The 25,375-nt window shown below is 35.5% G+C and overlaps 1 protein-coding gene across 5 annotated transcripts in view; it reads right to left on the bottom strand.

Annotated features, from left to right (window-relative positions):
* The window catches only part of INVS (inversin), an 83,803-nt gene that overhangs the window by 33,502 nt on the left and 24,926 nt on the right, over positions 1 to 25,375 (bottom strand). For 4 of the 5 annotated variants that reach the window (XM_048940359.1, XM_048940360.1, XM_048940362.1 and 1 more), the window contains 4 exons: positions 17,947 to 18,120; positions 14,178 to 14,345; positions 8,572 to 8,752; positions 2,755 to 2,864 (listed from right to left, as the gene is read on the bottom strand). In XM_048940359.1, coding sequence (XP_048796316.1) covers positions 2,755 to 2,864; positions 8,572 to 8,752; positions 14,178 to 14,345; positions 17,947 to 18,120 — 633 coding nt within the window. Of the gene's footprint in view, positions 1 to 2,754; positions 2,865 to 8,571; positions 8,753 to 11,299; positions 11,442 to 14,177; positions 14,346 to 17,946; positions 18,121 to 25,375 lie in introns of those variants that run through there. The other variant, XM_048940363.1, reaches the window with a different exon arrangement.

The raw sequence follows: 25,375 nt of genomic DNA, 5'->3' as shown, positions 1-25,375 counted from the left end.
ACAGCTCAGCACACTACCAGAACCCTGCACAGCTTGAAACCCTGCAAAATGAAAAGGCTGGACCTTTTCAATACCAAGGCGCACATCTTACAAATAGAAATAAGTAATTTTATTTTTATATTTCAGCAAATCTACCTTTCTTTTAGCTACACTTTCTTTTTTTCTTTTTTTCTTTTCCTGTAATTTCTAAAGGGGAAAAAAAAGTGGAAGAAATCCCATGCTGCTGTAAGTGTTCTTTTCCAAACTGAATTTAACACAGCTTGAAAACTAAAATGGAATGAAATAAGAAACAGGTCATTAAGAAATTAGAAAATAGAAGTATCCAATCACTTTGATTTTACATGCATTTTGACATGAAAAAAAATCACATGTATTTTAAAAATGTGAAGAAAGCAAAATAAAAATCAGCAAAGCTGTAAAACAAGAGCAAAGAAGATAAGTAAACCTGGATCCTTCCATCCTCTGCTATCAACAATATGTTCAAAAAATAAGACATAGGTATCCATATTCACTTACCAGGTCAATCTACACAAGTATGTGAAAACAAAATACATATTACTGTGGACATCTCCATAAAAATTCAAAACAAAGAAGAAAATTTAGTTCTGCATTCTGCACACAAGATCAATACAATTAAAGCACCTGCCTTCATACATGGATTTCAGAAATTTAAAAAACAATGTTTGGACCTTCTGTGGGATTTACACAGACCACCTAACCTTTGGGCAACCTGTTTGGGTCTTACACTAAGAAACCCTTCTTCTAGAGCTATTCCTTATACAATAAGTGAGAATAAGTCAGTCTTGAAAATGCTTCACCTAGACGAACTGACAGCTAAGTTTCTCTGGTCTCCAAAAAAACAAAGAGGTCATATTAGAGTGTGTACATAACCTGAGGAAAAAGAGGACACAGATCAAGATATTGAAGTCAGTAAAAGACAGAGTTACCAAAAAATGTACAATAAGCAAAAAAGATCAAATCTTCTTTTGGACAAAGAAACATTTCATTTTAACTGAGAAACAAACCGTGCCTCTATAAACTTGGGCAGTCTGAACAGAACACTAATGTGGCTCTGAAACCATAAACATATGGATGCTATCACCAAAACAACACTCTTTTCAATTGTTTGACTTTGTATATGGAAAGCAGTGGTGGGAGCTAGTCTAGAATTTTTATCTAGTAGAAAAAATACAGCAAATATTGATGCTCAGAAAAAAACATAGTGGTTTAAAAAAAAAAAAAAAAGAAAAAAGAAAAAAAAAGAGAAGCTCCAGGCATAATTTAGGCATGCATAAGCAACAGTTCTGGGATCACATCATCAGCTCAAAGAGGCCTGTAGACTTGGAGTGAGACTCCCCTGTTTTGTTCTTCATCTAAGATGCAAAACAGTAAATTCATTGTAAGCACACAAGATTACAAAAGAATATCTGATTCCAGCACCTCCTTTGCTTCCCCCTAAAACCTAAAGATGTCATAGTTTGGCTGGTTGATGGGATCAAAAGGGACCAACATAATGAAAATGTTTCATACAACTAAATCAAACGCAGAAAAAGAAAGCCAGTAGGAAACATTATTTCATAAAGAATGTACCAATACAGAAAAAAAAAAAAAAGATAAAAGCAGAAGAGGATAATCACTGGATTATCGTTATGTTTCCCACACATCATTCCCAGTTTGAGAGTCTGACTCAGACTTGAAAGAAAGGCTTTCACAAGATAAATATTTCAGGCATGTGAGTCCGACACAAATTCTACATACCACATTTTAATAATGGACAGTAATCAGCATCAATAAAACATTCTGTAAAAACGCACACAACAGATGTGCTCCAATAAGGTCTGAATTTTAAACAAACAAAAAGCTCTGCAGGTTTCTACTAAGACCATCTTCAAACAAAAATAAACAACAAAAAAAAACCTCCCCTAGTTTCACAGGGAAGGCCCTTTTGCACAGAGAGCTGTGCTATCAGTACACACCGATCAGTTGTCTTTTGAAGTAGTACCCAGTAGTACCCATAAGGGGAATGATTCTCCAAGATGCTAAAATTTTCTGAAAATTAACAGGCCAGAAGGCAAGAAAGATCCAAATCAGTACCCCTGTTAAGGAAATGGTACAATATAAGCTGCATTACTACATAAGTACATTAATTGGACACCAGATAATCCTTTTTGTAACAAGAGAATGTGAATAATACAACTGAAGAAAACTTATATTGGAGCTCTAACTGTGCACGGCATAATTCCACTACGAGAAACAGAGCAGCACAAAAGAAGTCTTCTTAAGTTCCAGTGGCTGAGAACTACTCTACAGTACCTACAGCCAGAAAATATTAAAACTCCTAGCTTCTTTGACTTAACTCTACCACATCATAGAAAGGCTTAGGCTCTGGACAAAAACCACATTTTCTACCAAAAATATGAGAATTTGGCTGTTTGGATTTTGCTAAGAACAATCTTAAAAAGCAAAAGTACTGCAAAATAGTGGATGTCATTCCCATTCCATTAAAGTATATAAGTGATTATTGGGTGCTCTGATGCAAAAATATGCAAAAAGTCTTTGTAAAGCAATTTACTTTTTAAATTTATATATAATAATTTGAAATTAACAACATTTATATCACATTACTAGGAAAAGTCCAAGTTAAACCTGTGCTGACACTGTTTATACGACTTGTCAAAAACCAACTCACGTTATTATATTGTAGATATTTCATCAAAATACATTTTCTTTCCATTTTGGGTGTGTGATACTTACAGCAAAGTTGCTCTGTGCAGCATAATGCAGAGGTGTTGCACCTTGGCTATCAGAAGGGATAGTTCCAACCTTATTTCTTTCTAACAAGAGATGGACAATCTGAGCATGACCTGAGAAAATGCAAAAATAACATGAATTTATTAAGCCCTAAACACTTCTCTATTAAAAAATAGAAAATGAACAGACTTTAATAAACAGTGTTCGTATTGTAGCCACAATGGTCTAAAATTAAGAGAGAATCATATGTCTAGATATTTGAACTGTTAAGCATGGCGTGCACCTTCTTCCTGACAATGTTCCAGTTCCACATTTTGCATCCTCATTTCTGAGAAGCACCTGTAAATCAGAATGACAAACAGATAGGAACATGTGACAAATATTTTGTTCTTTTAAAGCAAAGCATTAGAGCACTTCCTTAAAAAAAGGAACCAGCAGCAGCTGGTCAGAAATCTGCAATATTAAGTTTATACTGAATTAGGTGAATAAATGCAGAGAAAGCTCAGATAACTAAGCTAAGATGCTGTGTCTGAATGACAGGCAATCAGAAGTAGAACAGTCAGTAAAGACTGATACTATTTGACCATAATCCAAGTGTGTATTCCTAATTCAGGTTTTATTCCAACAAAATTTCAAGTGAAGGTCTATAGCAGAATCTAGAGCATAGACTGCTGCTAGCTGCCATATCTGCAATAAACAACAGACTCATACACATAATTCCTTCCATTAAGACAAATTTGAATGCCCACAGTTTAAAACTGAAAAAATTTGGGGAGCATGGTTGAATTTTATACCCACTTCACAGACAGAAAAAAATGCAAGACAATGGAGTACAAAAACATTAACATCAAGTGATCCTTTCTTACATGTTCTTTCAGTCATATAATCCATTCAGAGAATAAATCAATAATTTAATATTTTAAATACAATACTATAAGGCATAAATCACATAAAAATATTCCAACTCTCAGTCTTGTGTGAGAGCAAAATAGTCTATTTTGCAGGTTGTTACTTTTCCACAGTTGACATAAATTAGAATAAAGGAAAAAGGTAAAGCTTTCTATTAGCAGTAGGCTATGTAATGAGAACACTGACAGTAAGAGAATGTAGCTATGTAACAAATGTAGTATGTAGCATTTAAAAATCTAATATGTAAAATCTTTTGTGGAATGCCATTTTCAGATTACATACGTACAGAAGTAGAAGAAATGAGAGAAAATGGTCAACTCAGTGAAAAAGGATGAAAAGCTATTCAGGAACTTGTATTTTTCCAAAAGATGTGGAACCAATAGCGTTAGGGCATACAGAAAAGTTCTTCCCCTGAGTAATTAAGACGAGTGAAAACACTGTCCCTTCCTACCAGAAAAACACTAAAAAGAAATATACTGTGATGTTCTCCCCATCTCAATACTCTAAGAATTGAACTGAAACGGGAGCACTGAAAGAAGTTGGTTCTGAATGCATTCTCAGCAGTAAAACCACAACAGTACTACTGAATGAAGAAAAAAAGTTGTCTGAACTTTTAGGACACAAATAGAAAAAGGGCAACTGAAATCAGTATCTGCACAGGAGGTCTACCTAAACTACCTGTAAGAAGAAAGACTTGAGGGAATTGAAAAAAAAATTGTGCTTGGTGCAATAGTAAACAAACTCATACAATATGGATAAACATCATAACTCAATTCTTGAAGTCGAGAACTATCATTTCTGTAATATTTTTTATTTAGAAGAGCTGTAACTTAGCTGACACTTGCATGTACCCTGACAAAAGTAACCGGAGCAGCAGTGCCATGCGAACCAGTCATGAGCAACCCACCACCTTTTACAGAGTAGTTGTTGCAGCTGTGACCCTGCACTATCTAAAAAATCCTATTATTAAGATCAGTTAATAACATCCTAGACTCTTTGAGATCTGTATTAGTAATTCTGTATCCACCTTAAAAAGAATGCTAAAAATTAATCAAGATTTATCAGTGAGAAATTCCCCACGGACATATGCCACCTAGAGACCTCATGAAGTTCACAAAGTACCCTGGTGGTCTTGGCACATCCTACCCCTTTATCCCACATTGATTAAACAATCTGTTTTTCCAACAGACAAAACCTCTCAAATGCAATCAATTTCAAAACACAATAAATTTCGCTTCTTGGACAGAAACAAGTAATAATGATTGTTTCTTTGGGAGACCAACCCAAGGACACTTACAGTGTTTCACAATTTCCCTGAGAAAATTCAATATATCAACTTGAATCCAAATGCAAATTTGAGAACATCCTTAGAAAAAAAAAAAGAAAAAATAAAAAAGCAATAAAAACAATAAACCAAAAAGCAAAACCCATAATCAAACTATGTATATATTGTCACGGAAGCTGCAAAGTAACTTGCTCCAGTGAGCAATTTGATTCTTTTATTGACATTCTTTGTCTGTTGCATCCCAAAGGGTCATAGGGAGAAGTTTGTTAAAATGAGTGAGAGTGCTTGGATTATTTCTTTTTATCTAGCAGACAATCTATTTTTTCTTCTTCTACTGAGAAGAATGGAAACTAGGAAGTCAGTTTTTCAACTGATATTATTTTTGTGCCTATCTTTTTATGCATTTTACTTTCATTAGTTCATCTATTCATATCTATATCATTTCTTTTATTTATATCTATTTTTAGCTGTTTTGCAAACGTATGGTTTTGTAAACTGTAAAACCAAACAGCACAGAATTCACATATGCAATGTCGTAATTTACAGAGTATCTGAGTGTCAGGCTGGTAATCTAAACAGGAAAAATAAAACTTTATGTGAGAGCCAGCAATAGCACAAAACAGGGAAAAAAAACAAACTGGATTTTTTGGGGAAGAGCTAGAGGTAATATTTGCAATTACTTTTTGCCTCTGCAGTAATGCTTCCTTTACTGTCTCAAGAAAGTGATTTTGCATCCAGTTAAAGAATTGAGCAAGATTTCCTGCAAAGTCAAACCTGATCTTTTCATCTGTTTTTCATTACAACAGCACGTTGAATGTTGTTGAATGTTGTTCTCATGTTGAAGAAATATAATAATGCAGCCAGTGATACAAGTCTGGGAAGCAACTAGATAAAAAGGACCTTGGCAGAAATGGATTTGGGGGTCCTGGTGGACAAGCTGAACAGCAGTCAGCCCCAGTGAATGGTTAGGACAATCACAACTGGGCTGTTAATGAGAACACAGCCAGCATGTTGAGAGTTGATTGCTGCCCTCTACTGAGTACTTGTATCTGGAAGTTTTGGCCTGCTGACCCAGGAAAGACATTGACAAATTAGCCTGAATCCAGCAAGAGAATCACAAAGATATTCATAATACTATGCCTATTTTTGAGCTTCCCAGTACAAGAAATGAGCTTTTAAACTGGAGTGCGTTCATCAGAGGGCCATCAAGATGGGAAAAGGGCTGGAACAGCACCATGTGCAGAAAGGCTGAGAGATTTTTTACACCTGATGACAGTCAAGCAATGGAACAGCTTGTCCAAGGAGACTCTTGCAATCTCTATCATCAAAGGCTTTCAGTACTTGCCCTACGTATATCCTCGGCAATCTGGTCTGACTTCATAGTTGACAGTTCCTACAGCAGATGGTTGGATTTGATGCTCTGAGACCTCTTCCAACTTGATTTTTTTCTACGATAACATGAAACACCAATATTTCTCCCTTTACTAAGCCTGTTTAAAGACAAGCTATTTAACTTTTTCTCCTGAGGTCTTCAGCTGCGCTCTTCCAATTTCATTGTATATTGTGTAACAAAAAATTGTCTTTGAACAACTGAATTGTAATGCAAAGAAAGAAAACACAATCTCTAGAATCGAGGAGTTAGTAACGGGAATGAGCATGCAGTCTCAGCAAGAATCAGCGGATCTTGTAATTTTAACCCCAGAATTTTTGCAAAGGCTGATGAGATTATCCACTGATTTATTTATTTATTTATTTTACCACTCAAGATTTTTAATATCTCATTGAAGGAGAAAAGGCTGATATGATAAATCAGAATTCTAAGTCATTAGGCACAATAAATGGGTTATTCGTACTGGCAAATCATAGTTCAACAAGCCTCTTATGCACTCTGTGAGAAGAAAACCAAAATAACTTCAAGGCCACTTCCCACCTCATCAGAAAGCATTTTAGAGCATTCTTACCATTTGGAGGTCTTGTTTTTATAAAACTAAATGCATGGATGAGTTACTCTGCAGTACTTCGTGCATTTCAGATTTCTAATTCTTTGCCACTACAGCACGTATACAAATGATACAGTGAATGAATTTCATGTGTGATACTAGCTGTGCAACTATACCCTGAAATCAATTTTTATTCCAGTCAAAAAAGCCCCACTATAAGTAATTACAGAGTTCTTCCATAAGCACTGCTTTTATCAAATCATTTACTGTTGAAAATACATCTTTTCCAGTACATCTTCCCTCTAGTGGCTCACAAAAACATTAGCTCTCTGTCAATTTCATTACTGAAACAGAATCTAGCAAATACCATAAGCTGAGACAGAAACATCTGTAATTTCATTCAACTGTACTGCAAGCCTCCCACACTGTGTACCTTACTCTAATATCAGTTTCTTCAAAACCTCAGCAACGTATTCTTACAGCATTTGTTGACAAAGAAATGCACTCCAGTTTGATGCCATACTGTTTTCCAAGCATTATTTCAGCCATTTTTACCATAGGCAGGAAGAATGAGTGCTTCCCTAATTCTTTGCATTTTTCTTGTAAAGTTTAGTGAAATTTTGTAAAGCACTATGTATGTGGATTATCATATGACTTGAAACACCGTTGAAAAAATTGTACAGGTTTATTTTCATGTTCTTGTTGCTTAGCTTTTGAATGTCTTGTTAATCACCATAGCTTCCTATGACTATTAGCTAATTTCTTTTTTGCATTCAGGGCAAGATCATTGTTAACAATAATGTCAATCCATACTTCAAATAGTCTTAATTATTATTTCTAAGTTTTGGAGCCAACTTTTAGTCACATATGATTATTTTTGTTTTTCCTCATAACGTGGCTAATAAAGAGTACTAGCAGTAGGAGATGCACAAGCTCTGCCATGTTCTTGTTGTTTGCTTGTATTGACACTATCACCATTATCTTTGATCTGCAGTTACTTTTCAGGAATCTTTTTAAATCACTTGTCTGATTGTGAGGGGTTATTTGGTAAAAACTAGATAATACAACCTGTTAACCAACTTCACTGGGTACACAGAAACCACAATACATTGCAAAGTGCTGAAAGCAAATGAATGAGTAATTGTATGACAATCAGCCTCTCAGCATTGTGGAACAGCAACACTACCCTCAGGGCATCTTTTGAACTGTACGTGACTGTCCTGACATGAAGACAGTGTAAAGTGTAATTCCTACCTTTTTTAAGATAAAAAAGAAATGTAAGTTTGGCTGTTTTCTTCATGCGTTTCAACACATTGTCTTGGGCACACATTCCTCTTCAGAGACTACTGCTCTAGAGCAGCAGGTTTTGTTCAGTACTATTTTCCAGAGAAATTTCTTTTCTAAACCTATGAACAAAGCTACATGCAAGAACATCTCACATACTCTAGCTTCTCTTATATCATGAGTATACACAGCTTGCTGAAATAATGTATTTTACAGTGCTTTGGAGAATCTAAGGCTGAAATAACGCTCTATACACAAAATTCTAGTACTGGTCTAGCAGAAGCTGAGTATTATTGTTCTGAGAGATTATAATAAAATGCCGGAATTAAATAAAAAACAGATACAGAGATTAAATACTGCAGTCAATGAATTATTAAATGACTTTGGCATTGTCCAGTTTACCAAGTAAGGCAGCCCAGTGAAGAGGAGTTCGAAACAAGTTGTCATATGATGTCACATTGCAGCCTGCGTAGGAGGTCAGGACATCAACAACTGCCACATTCCCATCAGCAACAGCAAAATGAAGTGGAGTTCGCCCTTCATAGTCTTGCCAGTTAAGCAGAGATTCTGTAGGTGCAGCTTCCTTTAAGAAAACATAAAAATACAAAATTCAAAAAGTACTCGAGGCAAAGAGAATAACTGTACGCTCTTCACAGACATTTCTGGAGTCTCACAGAAATAAACTGTCCTTGTTCAGTGGAATATAACTTTACAAACTATGGTTTTGTCAATCTGTAACGCAAGTGACTTTTTACATAGATCCTCAAAAGATTATCTCAGACTCCTGTGAAAATAACTACATGTTCTTAACTTAATTTTCTAAATCGAACACAACATACCTGTCAACATACTCTTCTCCTATGATACTCTCCTTTTAGCACAAATTAGTCTTATAGCTTTCATTATATTACTTTTCCTAGCATTTTAAAACCATGTGACTATCAGAGTATTTCCTCCAGAAATGTCAAGCTGACAGGATAAGAGAGAACTTCAAACAAACATATCTACTTGTAACGAGTTTAATTTCAAACATAAAATCTTTAAAAGTACTATGATTATTTATTGGAGTATGTAACATAGCAATTAATAGATATACTGACAACTTTCATCACATTTTATTAAAAAATATGCTACATTTCTTTCACATAAGCCCCCATGGTATATAGATTTATAGTACGATGATTCCTTTCCATCAGCTTTTTTTCTACACAGATCGCTCTTCATGAATTTCTTTCTCAGACAAAAGAGCAGATTCAAATTATCATTATTTCAGTGCTGCAGAGATCTCCAAATGGTGAAAGAGATCTCCAAATGATAAATAAAGCCCCACAAAAAAATAACTCCAAACTTCATCTTCCAGAAAAGAAAGCAGTAGCTCAAGAGAAAGCAGTAAGCCAATCAACAGAAATTCAAGATGCAGGGCACCAAACATCTAGAAGAAAGATGTCAAAATAAGAGCTTAAATAAACTACAGGGTCTATATCTGCTGTTCTATTTCCAATGATTCAAAACAATGCACTGAAGGCATGTGCAAATCTTGTGCAAAAAAGAAAGAGAGTCGTGAGATTTTTACACTATAATGACTTCTAACAGTAGAATGGGTTTTGAACCATGACAACCAAGAAAAATGATCATCCTGAAAATAATGTGCCACACTATATTCCACAATATATGGAAAAGGAGGGAGAGATTGTGATCAGCAGCTTGTTAACAAAACAAAGTAAGTTCCTGATCCCTTTCTCTTTAAAATAATTGAAATTTTTCCTATAGACTTTATGAGGTACACAGCTACATCGTAAAATTACTTGTATTTGCATTATTTGAAACGCAGTAAGCATTACACAAAACTAACACCAAACTCTGAGAACATTAAATCAAGCAGCAGAAAGTCAGGATATGATTTCTACCACAATATTAATCTACAAGGCTGTACATTCTATATTTTCTATTTAATAGATAAAAATAAATTCAATCATATTTCTTAAGTGCCATCTGGCTACATTAATACTGCAGAAGGAATTTCATCTGCAGTGCCCTGGTTCTTTGCATCTTAGTTTTTTGAAAACGTCAATTTAGACTTCCTAATACTTAATTTTCTGAAGTGAAACATCATATATTTTCTATATTATATTTAACTGATATTTGTGCTCTCCATCTTACACACCTAGAATACTGGATGCCATTTTTATATCAGTAGTATTAGCCATGGTTTACTAGACCAAAAAAATTATGCTACTTGAAACATATTGTCATTCATTACTATATCTAGCTGCTAGCACAATAACAGATGATCTATTAAAAACACAGAAGTTGATAAATATGAATCTCTAATTAAAAATAAACTCGAAGTTGTTACATGGAAAAAACACAGTAATCAAAGCATGAATATCACTTATTCTAATAAGCATTCAACTGCATTTTTCTGAGTCATTACAGTGGAATGCTCTTCCCTAGCTTTAGTAGTGCTCAGAAGCAAGCTGTCACTAGGCTTCATTTCCGTCTACTTAAACTGCTCAGCAGAGGGAGTGTAGAACCCACTGCTGGAAAATCAGAAATGATATTTGAGAATCACTTTTAAGAATCACTAGAATCAAATGATATGCCCAAGACCTAACCTGCACCAGAAGAAAATCTGTCTGAACAAAACAGGCAAGAGGTAAGAATTATTCTTCTCTTTACCTGTTATTTATTGACATAAACTAGAAAGCTTAATTTTGAACCTTCCAAAGCAAAAGGACAAATAAATGAATCCTCTTGGCTGAAAGTGACTGATATTTTACAAACATATCCAATGGTCCATAGCATCACTTTTTCAAATGAAAATAGAATCTCTTAATGATAAAGTCACTGTTTACATTCTAGTTTAGAAGTACTCATGTTTTCAAATTTTTGGCTACTTGGCTAAAACTTTGTAGGGAACCTCTTGCCCACGCTGAAGAGCATAATTTCTTTGTACTGTAAGTGCTTCTGCTGTAGAACCAGCTATAACTGAACTGTCATACATCATTAATATTTTAAGCACAGTACACAGAAGAAACAGAAGCTACACATTTTTTTCCGTAGCAATTAGAACAATGGAATTGCAGGCAACAATGGAAAGTGTTGTATAAATAAATGTCATGTCTCTTACCATGAAGAATAAACAAAGAGAAGAGATACAAAACAGAGACAGAGAACTAAGCAGTTGCTTCCATCATATTAATGGAACTATATCCTGTTCTTTTCTCCTTAAATCTTCCCAAGGTTTTTCATGTAACCAAGCACTGCTGAATCTGGAAAGGTGGAAAAGGAAGTTGACCATGAGAGGACCTCCAGATGAGAATTTCTCTCTACTTCACACGTTTAATTTCTGTAAAATGTAAGTGGTTCCATTTTCACTGTATTTCATGGATTCTGATACTAGATGCAATCAATTGTGCTTCTTTGCCACCACTGTAAACCAAACTTTCTTATTTAGCATTGACTTGAGCTCTTTTCATTATTATTCTTACAATCCCAATGGGTAAGTACTGTGTGAACATGAGGTAGAATGACCATTCTTTTATGGATTTAAAAACAGGAGACAACAAATGGACACATTCAGATGGCAGAGCACAGAAAACCAAGACAGTATTTTTCAGTATCACACACTGTGGTCTGAATAAAACCAGCAGCTTAACTTTTGACAAGGTTTTGTGCAGCAGCATAGAACAATTCTAAGTAGGATGATAAAGAAAAATCATTTTTGTGGAATTCTTCCACAGTGTTTAAGATAACATGACAGAAACAACAGCAGTGTTATTTTTCATAACTTGTTCAACAGCAACAAGTGCTTCCAATGCACATTAAGTGGTAGTACATATCAATATTTGACCGCTATCTGAGCAAGAGCACGTAGCTTATAGCACTCTATCAAGAAAGCACAAAGTCTGTGCTGGATATGACCAAAAATAAAAAGGCCAACACAACTGAAGGGCAACAGTGACTTCATCAGACTCACAGATCTTTTGCACTATCGTCACTACAAAACTCTTCTGGTGAATTTAGAAATGCCATTATGTAAGTTAAAACACAAAATAATAAAAACTTTATCTGCATGGATGCATGTGTTAGAAACAACATGCAGAAAGAATTAGAATGTCTACAGAGTTAACCTGGATGTTTGGGATGGGGAAGTAAGAGAAACAAAGGTAATGCTTGGGCAATAGATTTGGAACTGGGTAATAGGATAAAAAGCAACTAAGAAAGGAGGGCAAGATAATCTCTGCTTTAGTTTTGTTGCCCTAACACTGCCAAGCAGGTATCTAAAAAGATAGGTAAGAAAAACAAGTTCTAAGACATGACAAAGTTTTACTATTGGGTTAAATTCAGAAGCAGACACACACAAAAAGAAAAGGTATTTATACTTAAAAACAAATCTGATCATCAGATTATCCAGTAATAACGTTTCCTTAGCATCAACTTTCACAGCATATTCTGGGAGCTAAACTGCTTTTTCATTTAACTTGTAATATCTTATGCTCACCAATAAGCACACATAGTTATAACAGCGCAATATGAACAATTTGGTTCATACAGAAATGCATAGGAAAACACTAGAGGGACACAAGAATGCGCCATCTTGGCTGTCAGAGGAGAAAACAAACAAAAAAAAAAACAATCATGACACTGTTAGGACACTGGATTACTTAAACAGAGACTTTGAAAGCACCTTTAGGAAATGACATATTTTTGAATTTTCCTAGTACACCTTCCTCTTATTTCCTCCCTGCCATATCGGAGAGAAGCAAGTGAGTGTTTATGTGTGGGTCTGGGTCCTCACAATAATTGGCTGGGGTCAATGTGTTACGTGAATCATAGAATCATTAAGGCTGGAAAAGACCTCAATGATTAACTAGTCCAACTGCCCACCTACCACCAATGTTGTCCACTACGCCATATTCTTGATCATGTAAAGTTTGAAAGTCTAAATTTTAATCCAGCAATCCATACCAACTTTTCAACAAACTCATTTTCCTAGTGTAGCAGAATAATAAGATGGGATATATAAATTAAAATTGGTTTAATCTTGTTTGTAACAATTTAGAGTGAAATTACAAATATTTTGAATAAGCACAAGTAATACAGAAATCACATTAATAAAACACTGGGAATTTTTCAAAAACTATTTTTATTGTAAAGCATATCAGCAAAGATTATCAGTGTGATTTAGGTAAGAATCCACATATTTTCACATGCCAGGGGTAACTTCTCAGCTTGCAATGTAATCAAACAGAAGTCATAGTTAGCCTACAACCAATGTGCCTTGTTCTGAAAAACCTCTGAAAGGCAGAGGTGTAGAGAGATTGTTATATTGAGTGAAAATTAAACTGAGACTTCTGCATCTTTTCAGGTTAGTGAAGTTTAGAGATTTACATGGAACAAAAAATCAAGGTTGAAATCAAGCTAAGGGCATGATTTCAATGTACTCATTACAGCTGTCAACTAAGGAAATAAAATTAGAAAGAAAATATGGTATCAAAGAAGAATTATTAGATATGAACAGAAAAAATATTTGGAAAGTCTCTCAAAGGAACTGACCAACAGCTGACTGATCACTGATCAACTATTTCCCAGAATTCTAACTCAAAAGACAAAATTTGGTATTACAGTAGTCAACAAAAAATAAACTTCCAAATGATGATAAGACACATAACAGAATTCACCATGCAATTGAGATGAGTAATGTGTTATGTTCATTTTAAGTAGGAGAAGTTAAAAACTCTCAAAATGAATAGTTACACATATGAAACTGATCAGAAGAATATACGTAACACACGATTTAGAGCAAAGATATTCATTTATACAACATGGAAGAAACATCCTTCAATGTGGCAAAAATATCTGAGATAGTTTCTTACTAACTTCTAGGTATCAGAAAATGATTTAACTTTTCAGTGGACTCATAAGAAACATTTCAAGGAAACAATAAATATTTATATCACAGAAAAGTAATAAATACCAAAAGGGTATTCAATAGATTTTCTTACCAGAATACATTTCACTGTGTGAATTGCACTAGGATCCTTATTGTTTGCTGCCCAGTGAAGTGGAATTTTTCCTTCAATATCTGGGATTCCAATATTTGAATCATGTTTTATGAGAAGTTTCACGTGCTCAGGGTTATTGTAGTAGGCACTCCAATGCAATGCAGTTTGCTGGAACACAATAATCACGTTTTACAAATATGGTAAAGAATACATAGAAGATGAAAATCAAAGTCTGTTAGAACTTGAAATATGATTTAGTTATATTTTCACAGAGTTGAAAAATATCTGAGGTTGGAAGGGATCTCTAGAGATAACCTAGCCCAGCTCTCCTGCGCAAAGTATGGCCAGCTAGAACAGGTTCATCAGAACACAATCCTATCAGATTCTGAATGTCTTCACAACCTCTCTGGACAACCTGCTCCACCTTTAACCTCCCTCATGATGGAAAAAACAAAACAAAACATGTCTTTTCCCACTTTTAAATATCAACTTTGGTATTTCTTGAATATCAAAATGTGTTCATTGCCTCTTTCAATTTGACAGTTGACACTTAGCATGGTCTCATTCCATTTTCTTTACTTCCTCCCACCAGCTATTTATGTACATCTGTAAGAGCTCTCCTGAACCTTGCATTGTTCAGTCTAAACAGTCCCACCTCATTCAGCCTCTCCTTTCTGTCAGATGCTCTAAACTGTTAGTCACTTCTGCAGCTCCCCGCTGGAGAGGTCTTCTCCATAGGAGATTCCACAACCTCTCTGGCCACCCTGCTTCAGTGCTCTGCCACTCTTACCACAAAGAAGTTCTTCCATGTTTGTACAGAACTTCCTACAATCGAGTTTTAGGCCATTATTCCTTGTCCTTTTGCTACACACCACTGAGAAGAGCCTGGCCTCATCCACTTGCTTCCCATCTCCCTTCAGACATTTGTAAACATTAACCACACCCTCCCCCAGTCTTCTTTTCCCCAGGAAAAGGTTGCAGTTTTTTGTGTTCCTGCGCATGATGTGAATAAGCCACAAGCCCATCCCAGTTACCTTGGAATTCTGAGCTGAGCTGAATTCCAAGATGTCTGGAAACTACAGAGGGAAGGTCATTAAATGATTTGCACAAGTATCGCTAAATTGAAAAAGTACTTAATGTAGGATAAAGATAAGAGTCCTGTGTTTTTCAAGTATGCAACAGCCTCTCAATATTGGTGTCTGGTAGAGAATATTCTATGCAGATAATAGGCATTAATCCCAGATAAAATCAGCTTGAAACAACAGTAAACAAGCCATCTTTTGTTATACTTCAGTAAAAAGGATTGACAGTAAATGGAACATCAGTACCTAGGGTGAATGACAACTCAAAATCACAGGCTTTTAAAAAGATCAAGAGTCCTATCTATTAAGAGTAGCTAGCTACTCAAAGATCTTTGCTAAAGCTTGACCTGAGTCTAAGCCACACCATCTTACATGATAACCACTTTGAGAAGTTTTTGTGCTTGAGATGTAAGTATTTCTGGTGGAAAATTAATTGCTTTGTATGAGGATGCTTTGGCTATGGCAAGAGGATACTATACATGGCACTTAGCCAGCCAATAGGGTAATGTCATCAGGTGCAGCAATTTCTGGCCTAGAGAAAATACTGGACCTTGGTATTAAGCAATCATGTCCAGGTTAGAATAATCTTGAAGCAGGTCTCAATAACAGAGCTGCACTACACAGAACCGCAGTGATTAGTTAGGTTTTCTTCGATTCAGATATTTCTCAGAATGACAGAAATTAATGGAAAAGCATATGAAAAGATTATTTTCTGCTAGAACAAGATGGCGCAGAATACTGACACTGGACACTGATTTGTTTTGAACAGAGGTTTTGACATTGTCCTTTATCACTCAGAATTCCACAGGTTGAGGACAACTGAATCTAATCTATATGGACCATCAGCAGTCCAATAAAACACCAAGTAAATTCATGCTCATATTGCTAATACCTGACACTCAGTGTTTTTCACATGTGCTATCAACATTCATCATTACAAAAGCAAATGTTAGTATATTAATACGTAATCTACTGAGCAGACACAGACCTCCCAATTGCCAAATACATAAGGGTTATAAGAAGCAGAAAGATTTAATTTCCCCCTCTTTTCCTTACCCTCACACGTCAGCAAAATATTACATAGCACTTTGATTTGAAATTGGAGAGATTAACTGCTGCAAGACATTTGTGTCTAAATTAGCATCCTTGAATAGTAAGATATAATGCGTGAATTTATTACCCTAGCCTTTACACCTCTGTAAAGGAAGAAGGCAAAAGGAGCCTATTCTTTGTGTTTGTTGCTTTAGGCTGTTATTTTCGTACCATGGTAACATAGTATGATATTGAAAATTTTTGTTTACTCAGTTACTCACTCAAAAAGAGCTCATCCTAAGACATAACTAGAGGGGCTGAAAGAAGTAGTTTGAAAACTTACACCACATACAGTGACATATAGCCTAGCACCATAGCATGTTCAATCCATTGCAGTCTGTCAGATTTTGAAATTAAAAACTTCTAGCAGTAGAAGTTTGAAAGAAGTTAACACACGCTATTTCTTAAGCAAAGCTAAAGCTGACAAATGCATATGGGCCTAAAAAGGTTTCACTACTAACTAACCAAAGCAGCTTTCCCTTACTGGCTTCTCTCACAATCTACTTCTCAACCAGTTGCCTACCCAGAAATAAATGTAAAATACAGTTATTCTCTGACATTTTCATGAATTAAATTTGAGAATCTTGATGCATACAGTTGCAGTAAGGGAAACGAATAAGCTACGTGCCAACCAGGGTTGAACCTGTTGGTCTCTGTTCCCAAGAGAGCCTGAATTCCATCCTTGCTACTTTGACTACTCATGACAGGAACTGGAATAAAAGTGCTCTACGTTTTGTGGAAAATCTGGCAATGCTTTAATACTGCTTTGGAAATCTGTAGAACAAAAGGCAAGGTCCCTAAGAGGTTTTGGCTGGTTTCCAGATGCTTTTGTTAATTAATTAACATGGTCAGGAATCAGCATGACCTCTCCAGACTGAATGCTGTAATTACAGCCAGGGTTTCCATGATACATGTTAGAACACCCTGGAAGGCAAACAGCTGATTGCTAGGGCACAGGCTGCTTCAACTCTATTGTCTGGAGAAGACAGGAGATTCATTTGTTGGAAAGGGAACCTGCAGATGCCTTATTCTGCTTCCCTGATGATAGAATTAGATAAGGATTTCAGAGTTTACATAATGAAACTGCTAGAAAGCCCAGTCTTTTGATATAATAAAAACAAACCACATGAGATACAAATGATGGTATGACGATGCTTTCTAAAGCCAGTCTTGCCAAATTGGTATGTTAATCATGAAGTGATACAAGTACTTGATTGGAGCACTGACATTTGAATCAAATGGTAGATCAGTGCCTGATGGGAACATTTTTTGCATGAGTTCCAAGATCACTTACAAATTGTAGAAAGACAGCTTTTTTTCTGAATGCTTACAAAGTCTCCATTCCTCTATTAGTCTAAGTACTCTGAACACAAGTGTCAGTGAACTAGCTACAATTAAATATTACATTATTATCATTGGGAAAATCTTAATATTGTTAATGGTGATCACTATAATATCCCTGATTGTTGCTAATTCAAAGAATCAGAAAAATTTTCTTAAAGTACTGAAATACTTTTTTCCACACAACTGTTCTTTGCAACTTCAATTTCTAAACCCGCTACAAACACTGTCCTAAAATAAGTAATATTTTTTACCTTGTTTCTGTCCTGGGTATCCACTTCTCCAGGTGCCATGTGCTTTAGCAGCAAAGCTAAACATTTGGGGCTTTTGTGACGTGTAGTTAAATGTAACGGTGTCATACCCTCTAAATCCTTCTGCATCCAGTTCCCCCTACGAGCCAGTAAAAGTTTCATGAAGCGATAGTTTCCCTGGGAAAGGAAAATTAGGAGAAATTTCAGTTTATAAAGCAAAATGACAGTACTGTTTTGATATTTTACTGTTGACTCACAACAACAGTACGCTTCTATCACAATAAACAACACCTCTAAGACTTTTAGGAAACCAAAACATTAAGTTCATATTTTCTTGTAGTAGAGTGTAAGACTTGGCTCACCATGTAACAACTGAAATAAAACCATTAGATATGGCTTCAGCAGACAGATATCAGATAAGGAATAAAACTAAATACAAGAAAGACTACAATTTTCAAAATGAGAATAAGAAAAATAACATGACATGATTTAGAAAGAGAAAATGAGCTCATCTGAATGAGTAAAAAAAAAAAAAAAAAAGACTATTTCTTATAATTTTAAACAGAGATCTGTATGCGAGTTTTGATCTACTGTGTGCATGATGAATGGATGGTACAAGAAGCCTTGTAACATTCGTTTCAAATACTTAACACTCTGGACTTACTATGTTTTCAGAAGAAATAATATAGAAATGCTCCTGCACCTAATAACAGGGTGCATTCCTCCTCCAAAAAAACAATTTGTATCTGTTTCTCAAGTTATCAAGGAAACCTTTCAAAAATTAAAAATATAATCATGCAATCATTAAGAAGTTGTTGCAAACTGAGCCTTGATTTGCTTCTGTCCCTTACTTGAAGATTACCTCCCACAAAGCTGAAATGCTACATAAGATATTTTGATGCTTTCACTTCAGTACCAAGCACATTGGATTTTTTCTGAAATTATTCTCAGCAGTTAAGTTTCAATGGAGAATCAGCAGTAGAGAGCTGGAGCAATAACTCATTAAAGCAAAATATTTGAAGTTAGAAAAACTTGTGTGTTTTAAACATCTCCATTCTTTCCACAGCTTACCTAAAGAGAAAGGAGTGAACTGTTTCTCCGTGTTCCCCAAAACACTAGGCTATGTCAGTTTCATATACTAACAATTAAAATATTAATTAACCAAAAATACAACAAAAAGAGAATGTTCAGGAAGGGAGAGAAATAGTACTAATAGTATTAATAGTACTAATTCCATCCACTCAGGAATAAGCTGCAGTATTTGATCAAGCTTTAATAGACAACGTACACAGGAAAGGTGACATACAGAGCAAGAGAAGTCCTATCTTTGGATTCTTCTGCTTATGGAACAACCTGCAAATTAACATGTTCCAGTCTGTTATAATACTTTCACAAATCCTGTATGCTAACTTAGTCCCTTTACGTTTCCCTTGGGGAAAAAAAAAAAAAAAAAAAAAAAAAAAAACCAACAATGGAAATAACAGAAACAAAATGTAGCCATGTGGACAAGTGGAAGCAATTGTAAGCAATGGAAGTACTTCTGTATATCCTAAGGCTCAGAACTGTGAATTGATTTGTCACCATAATGGTAGGGTAGAGATGGGCCAAAGAATCCCAGAGATCCCCACAGTATCCAGTGCCAGGGTATACAAATATTTCTGTTTCTTTTTTCAAAATGTGGTACAGCAGCCCTAAAGAGTGGAAGGGCAGATTTCACACGTTACCGTTCTGGTCTTTGTCCAGTAGAGTTGAGCTCTATTTGAGCAGAGTGGATTTGATCAAGTATGCCTAAAACAAGTATATGTGACTATTTTATTCCTGTTATGCTATTTTATTTCAAAATAAAAAACAGGGAAGACATCATGAATATGCTCAGCCAAAATAACCTTTTTCTGCTTCTACAGTTTGTCGTCATTGACCCCTGCTTTTCAGTGAAAGCCCTAAAAGCCCTACATCTGCCAAGAATTCTACTACAAACCTGTGTGCAAATGCAAACTTCTGTTGCCAGAGACAGTCAACAGCATTCACAGCAAGTTCAGCAAGTAGTGAGTGACTAATTCTCTTTTTCCTGCTCGATATCACAGGAAGCATAACGTTAGCATTCTATCATTTTAACACACAGCCATGCGCCAAGGCATGCACTGACATACAACTGCAGAACAGGAAAACGTTTGCACAGCTTACTAATCCATGCAGAACACATACAATATGAATTAGTAATAAATTTGAGGATGAGTTAGGGACAAGAAAACTTTCCATTATTACCATCATATTTTACAGGTAAATATAAGAAGAATTTGTAAAACTCATTAAAAAAGAAAAAAAAAACTAGCAAAAAAAATGCAGTGTATCATGCTGTGGTTGGCAATTATACTGGGGAAAGACAACATTAAATAACTTGAGAGAATATTAGACTTGGAAGAAGTATAGCTGCTATTCTCTATCACAGAGGATAATACATTTGTTTTGTTTTCATTATTTCCTAATCAACGTCCATGCACACACGTGAAAGAAAAAAAAAAACATGATTTTCTTTTGTTGATGGATACTTATTGAAAGATTTACAAATATACTGTGCCTTCAGAATGAATTGAGTGGCTAAGAAGATTGAAAGTTAAAAAGACACATAAAACTAAGGGAACGTATTTTTATTATTAGAGTTATAACTAAGGAAACATGCATTTTCATTACTAGTTTCTCTCCCTGTACTCTATTTTATCTTTGCTGTTACCATTTTTCTACCAGTTACTACTACGTTATTCTGTTGCATGCTTAGCCAGCAACAAATACCCCTCCTTAGGAAATGAATCTGCAGTAAATCCCCTCATTCTGAAACACGAAACATTCTGTTTCTCAAACAATTTATGATTAAAAACAAAAACAAAAAAACAAAACCAAAAGAAAACCACAAAAAACATCACCAGAGATGACAACAATGTAACAACAGTACAGTTTTTACAATACTTTTTTGGAATACTCCTCTTCCCTGGAGAAGTACTGGATTGATGGAATACCTGATACACAGCTGAACCCAACACGGGCACACAGGTTTAGGTAAAGAAAAGAATCCCAGTAACATGAAGCCACACTAATATCTGAGGCCCTTCTGGTCCAGGTTTCAGCCCCCAAAACACACAAGCAAACACAGGTTCCTTCTGGCCCTTAGTTCAAAGCAGCTCAGTAGCATGGCAACACTTAGAACAATCATTATTTTGGTATTATTATTGAGAAGATTTAAATAGCATTATCCATCTCTAGTACCTGGCATTCCAATGGCACAATAGGCCAACCAATCTAACATACAGAACACTACCATAAAAATATAGCTGTGAAAATATTTCAATACTCAAAATTAAAAAGAATGTAGCAGATATTTTTGTTTCCTACATTATGATATCAAACAGTAGTGGAAAGATATAGAGTTGTGAATGGATACATTTCAATACATTCCTAAATATTTAATTGGAATTAACATGTTGCTTTATCCACATTTTTCTCAGTCTCATCTTCATTAAGAGTTCTTCTCCCCTTCCGCTTCAATGTTTCTACCTATGAAAGTATAGCATAGGTTTTAAAACCTAAACACAAGCATTAGCCTTTTCATCTCAGTAATAAAGGCTAAGCCCTATGTTTCCCTCAAACCATTGCTAGTTCTCTGCATTCATTCTAGTTTGAACTCTTTTTTTTTGAGCACAAGTAAGAAAAGATTACATAGGTCTCACTGCGTAGCCTACTGAATGGCAAAAATACTTCTCTATTGCTAGTGCAAGTATCTTGTCAGACAAACCTAAAAGTACATTCACCTCGCCAATCAATCCATTAGCACACTGACATCCTTTTGCAGTCATTTCAAAATTAAATGTTCCCAACGTACAGAATAAATTGTTCTGTTTCCGTGCACGTGAAACTGCATTGTGGACCATCACATCATCAGCCTATTTTGGTATTCTCCTATTTCTTCTATTTTAGTATTCTCCCCTACTTCTAGTATTCTGAACACGCAAATCCTGTCTTCAACTGATAATAATGCCTTATCTTGTCCTTCAAAAAAGTACTACTTGTGATGCCAAGTTTCTTAATTAAAAATATTGACTAATACTAGATTCAAGTGCATCTGTTGAGGAATTCTAATATATTCCTTCCTATCTCATAGAGCATATTTCAACAGTACTTGCTTTCAGCTTATTATCCAATTATTTACCATACTTTTAGTGTCCTAATTTTCCATTTAACTGCAATTTTCCACCTCATACAACACTTAATGCTTTTCTACAGGCCTAACAAAGGCTATCTGTTGAATTTACCTCTAGAAAATCAGTTAGCAAAATGTCAGGTTAGTCTCGAAGAATGTTCAATAAAGTAGTGTACATCTTACACTGTTTCTATTTACATTTACATATCTATCTATCTCGCTCCAATTTATAGGAGGGAGATGAAGTTCTTTTAGTATCTGTATACCCAGCGTGAGATTAAGAAACAACGGTTCATACGTTGGTCCAACCAGTTTATTATAAATCCTAATCAGGGAGACGGGGAAGAGAAGGAGGGAGATAGAAAAGATAGGAAAGAAGCAAGAATTGCGTAAAGCGGGGATAGTCAGCACCAGGATCCAGCAGCAGTCCTGTTTCACGATATTTGAAGGTCCAAGGCACAAGCAGCAGGAGGGAAGCAGCAGCATGGCAGCCTTGGGCAGCAAGCAGGTAGCAGGAGGCAGTTGCAGAGCCAGCCCGGGAGGCAGCAGCAGTGCTCAGGCAACAGGCCCAGGAGAGTCCGTCAGCATGCAGGAATTCCGTAGTGGAATCTGATGTCAGACACCTCTTCTTCTACTTCAGCATGCAGGCATCACTTTGTGAGGAATCTGTTGTCAGAAACCCTCTGTTCTTCCTCATGAGGAATCTGTTGCCAGAAAACCCGTTCTCATGGTTTTCAGTTCCTCTTTTATCCTTCTTGTTCTCCTGCCGATGCGACAAGGATTGGGCCTTGACCAAGAGTCATTGAGTACCCCGAGATGGCCATCATCCTGAGGTAAGCCCCCACAAAAGAACACTTCACAGCAATTTAGCTGCAGCTCATGTCTCTCTCGTTGTCCCTGGCCTTGTCCATCTGTGTCCCCCACACAAAGGATTTCACAACCCTTGCCCAGGACTTGCCTGGACTTGAACAAGTCCATCTGTGTCCCCAGCAAGCTTTGAGACACTGATGTTAACAGAACAATATCTTAGACTATCCCTTCGAAACTTACTTCAAATCCTTGCATGTGGAAGGTGAAATAAACTACTTTTCTCTGTTACTTTTCTCTCTATATAAGACATTACTTGCCAGTATTCCAAACAAAGGACTCCAAAACCCAAACTTCCATGATTCCTGAAGAATGTTTAGATGATTAACAGTATTTTTCATTTTGTCCCTTGCTGTTTCTGTGCTGTTAAAATGAGACTTACTAACATCAGACATTAACTACTGATAAGAGCTCCTGACACAACAAATGGCCATAACTAAGCCCACACAGTGAGCGCACAGAACATTGCAGACAAGTGGAAAAACAAGTCACCACAAAGCAGGGAAAGCAAAGGTCTGGTTGTTTAAAAGGAGTGCATTCCAAGAGAACAGAGAGGGAATAATGATACAGCAAACTGACCATCTGTGACAGAAGGGATCTAAGATATCTGATAATTATACGTAGTTTAATAATGTATTAGCTTACTAAATTTGATTTTAGAAATACATTATTAAGTAGCACTTATGAAAAATGTTTTATTACTATTTTCTCTATATTCTTTCATAAAAAGAAAAACTATTTAATAATCAATAACTCCTCTTCTGAGGAATATAATTCACTTATTTTTACTCTTTCTGGAAACAAACAACCACAAAGCTGCTAAGTTATTATTGTTAATTGCAAACTTATAACAAATCTGCTTTTCTAATACTGAACCAGTCACAGCTTGGCTAGTGATTATACTTTTACAGCATATTATTAGCATTTTAATTTTCCTTTTTAAACTAGTACATCATAATTAAGACAATATAACTAAGTATAAAACAACAGCCTGAGAGTAGGAAAACAATTGCATCACAGCTTATTGCCTACATGTTCACTTACATACACAATTTGTTTGATTTAGATCCAGCCTGGGACAGAACCATAGTTGGAACCACACATGGAAATTCAGCATGCCTGGCCACTTACCTGCTTTTTCAAAGAAAAGCCTCAAACCCATTATTTCTGCCCAAATACATTATTTGATATTTAAAGATGATAAAAAGTCAGATTAGATATTGAGCTTTTTAAGCCCAGGACTCCTTAAAAGTAATCGGGATTTATAATGGAGTTCAGATATAATCTTTGTTATGTCAAACACAAAGCTATAATTTCAGTAGTGACATGCAAATCTCTAAAATCAGTATATATCTACATGGTGACAAATAGTGAATTGTGTTACGCATTCAGATACTTAATGGGGCAAAACACAAAAACCTTCCAGATTTTAGCTTAAGAATCTAAACAGAATATAGCAGCCAATTTGCACTACTTTTGCATGCTTTGCCAACAGACCAGTACAGATCCTATAGCTGAATTTGAGAAATGCTCTTCACTATCAGATGCTTTCAAGAAGCAGTGAGTGTCAAAGAACTTGAACTCCTTAATTGCTGGCTAAGTCATAAAAGGATGAAGATATACATGAGCTCCCTCTTTTAAAACAAAAACTGCAATTGGAGTTCTTTTACTCATGTTCACAGACAGGGTAGAAACTGCTGTCTTCGACCTACTTGGTCTTACAGAAGATAATCTTACTACGTAAACAAACATGCATACTTAAACTTGCTTTTTCTTCCCAGCAAGTAAGTGCAGAAGAGAAGATGCTTCACTCCACATAACAACTTCATCACAGATTTTCAAAACCCAAGAGTCCTAATGTCTTCGGAAAGAAAAGAGGCTATACAGATTCTAGCTAACACTTTCTTTTGAGATTGTTTCATCTATCAGCATCCTTTTGAGAAGTATGTTCCCAGAATGACTTAGAATGACACAGAGCATATGATGGACTTTTTGTCATCAACACCTGTCAGTTTTAGTATCTTTTCAGGGAACAAACCAAGCACTTAGCTGTGACTATATTTCTAATTATATATACACATATATATATAAACAGCATATTGTTCCACAAGAACATGAAATTAAAATATCAAAAGATGTCTTTTGATATGCTTATATTATCAGCTAACTGCCAGAAATCTGACAAGAATTCTTCAGAAAAGTTATTAAAATATAGGCTGGCAAGTAAAAATGTTAATTAAATTTCAAATAATTATTTAGAGTTAAAAATTAAGAAAATGTGTGTTTTGAATTAAAAAATAAAAAATAAAAAAAGTGTATGAAATAGTGAAACTTTTTCATTTCTAGTACTCTGAAGCTGAATTAAGAATGTCT

Source organism: Lagopus muta, chromosome 3 (assembly GCF_023343835.1).
Source record: "Lagopus muta isolate bLagMut1 chromosome 3, bLagMut1 primary, whole genome shotgun sequence".
Lineage (NCBI taxonomy): Eukaryota > Metazoa > Chordata > Aves > Galliformes > Phasianidae > Lagopus > Lagopus muta.
The sequence above is the reverse complement of the archived record's forward strand: the minus strand, read 5'-3'. Positions and strand labels throughout refer to the sequence as shown.